We start from the raw sequence: 2,347 nt of genomic DNA on the forward strand, positions 1-2,347 counted from the left end.
CTGGATCAGATAGAAAAAGTGAGTAATTTATGCTGTATGTGACGGATGCTATCATAACAGATTCCCTGCACCTTTCCTACAGTTGTCTGTACATAGCATCATTACTACAGAGCTCTACAGATACAGTTTAAAAACTCTGCTGTCAAATTCAAATACGAACTTCGAATAGTTAAAGAACTTGTTTTAGAAGTATAAATTAATTACATTGGTTTTGTTGTTATACTGTGGAATCCTTAGGGCATGCTGGGCAGTGGGTGGTAGGGAGGACTTTGAAAAGGTGAAGATATTTGGATAGCTGTCTAATTCTGATTGTGTCTTATTAATATTTGCATTTATTATCTTTGTGCTTTGTACTGAGCTTTTGTGTGCTTAGTAGTACTGTACGATTATCACAACAATCTTAAAATGATGGCAATCTCTGCTCTGAAAAAAAGCAAAAATCTCTTAAAATGATAACATATTACATATGCAATAGCTGAAATCAGCAAATGTACAGAGTGTGGCAAGGGTGGGATAAAAATACTTCGAAATTTTTTTTTTTTCTGATATGGAATTTAGCAGCAAGGCAACAAGTCACTGTAGAAGGCAGCATAACAGGACCTTCGACATCTGACACTTTCAACAGCGCCTGTAATTTACCAGTAGCAATATACTTATTTGAAGAAAATCTTTGCATAAATCTTTGTTTTACTCAAGCATCTATATTTTTGCTGTCTTCTAGAAATGTCGTTTGTTTAGGTGTAGTGATCGCTGTCTGTCTCAGTGCTAACTGTTACACAGGTACACCCCATCTTACCTTTCTCATTGACACCTGTAGACTAAAAATATCCCCAATTCTACATTTGATGACGACAACATGGTGCAGTCTGTTTTTGACCTTTTCCTGGGAGGCTCAGAGACCACTGCCACCACTCTGCGTTGGGCTCTGCTCTATATGGTGGCTTATCCTGACATCCAAGGTGAGTTGTAGACCTGAACGTCAATATATTTCAAGTAGAAAAATTGTCTGTTACAGTGTTGGTTTGGTGGTTTTTTTAGGTTAAGATTTCTTTTTTTTTTTAAGATCAAGCTTTAAATTTCTTTAAGATCACACTTTTTGAGCTTTGCTTTTAAGAAGCCCATGAAGTAGAAAAATTTCAGACAGATTTTAAAATAATTTCAGGGGTATTCAGCTTCTGATACTGTATTTTATCTTGTTTGGTTTTGTCAGACTGTTTCAGTACCTGTAAGTATATAATGGAAGATACAGTCTGGCTCAAAACACTCGAGCTGAAATACGAGCCTGGATTAGGGAAAAGCAATGCTTTTCTGGTATCCAGAATGTGTAATAAGAATGTATTATTTGCACTCATTAACTGAGACACTAATTGTATTTCCATGTAATATTTGTTGTAATGTGTGGGCATGTTAAACAGAGAAGGAATACACTAATGGGAAGACAAAAAGATGACTGGGAAATTCTATATGAGCGCAAGCGCATAGTTGCACACTAGTTTCAGAATTTTTGAATTATTTGATACAGGGCTTTCAGAGGTGATGAACTGCTAAGCCAAAGACATGTTCTCAACTCTCGGTTTAGAGCTAGAAATCCTTCTTTTCATGCTTTTGGTGATAGAATGCTGGAAGAACAGTGCCCCATGCACACATTTACCTTTCAAATTCTAGTGAAATAAAAACCAAACAAAACCTCTTAGATTTCTAGCCTAATTTTTAACGTGAAATTTGACCCAGAACCCTCTGAAACTGTATAAGCTATGTTACTTACTGAAGCCCAGATAACAGTCAAAAGAGATTAACAGTTGGTGGTGGTTTTGGCAGTGTTATCCTGTTCCAGTTCTCAGCATTGCATATGTGCATCAGCTTGACACGATGGCTCCCTTGCAACACGCTGATTAGTGTGCTATGAGTCTGTATTTAGCTTGAGTAAAAATAATAGCTTGAGTAACTGAATTGATCTTGTAATAAGTTCTTGTTTTATTTAGAGTTCGCTCCCCTTCCTTTAACTATGAAGCCAAATAAATCTGTTGGGCTTGTGGAAAGATGATCTGAACATAGAACCTATAAGCTAGGAAATACCAGCGTGTAGTAAAATCATAACTAGATAGTTGTATAAATGTATTTATGTTTTAGGATATAGTAAGTGTAAATTATTTACACATGATATTTTTTTCTATCACTACTATAATCCAAAAAGGAAATGAAAGCTCTGTTTCATGCAAAACAGCATTCTTGTATCCATAATGGACTCTTTTTTTTTTTTTTTTTTTTTTTTTTTTGATAGAAAAAGTCCAGAAAGAGCTAGATGCTGTTCTGGGTCCCTCCCATCTAATCTGCTATGAGGATCGGA

The 2,347-nt window shown here is 35.7% G+C and overlaps 1 protein-coding gene across 1 annotated transcript in view; it reads left to right on the forward strand.

Annotated features, from left to right (window-relative positions):
* Positions 1-2,347, forward strand: part of LOC104285003 (cytochrome P450 2J6-like) — a 16,045-nt gene that overhangs the window by 10,903 nt on the left and 2,795 nt on the right. Inside the window, 4 exon segments of the mRNA XM_009883396.1 lie at positions 1-18; positions 818-959; positions 2,282-2,345; position 2,347. The exon segment at position 2,347 is cut by the window's right edge and continues 120 nt beyond it. Coding sequence (XP_009881698.1) covers positions 1-18; positions 818-959; positions 2,282-2,345; position 2,347 — 225 coding nt within the window.

The sequence above is a fragment of the Charadrius vociferus genome, unplaced genomic scaffold (genome assembly GCF_000708025.1).
Source record: "Charadrius vociferus isolate BGI_N301 unplaced genomic scaffold, ASM70802v2 scaffold214, whole genome shotgun sequence".
Classification (NCBI taxonomy): Eukaryota; Metazoa; Chordata; class Aves; order Charadriiformes; family Charadriidae; genus Charadrius; species Charadrius vociferus.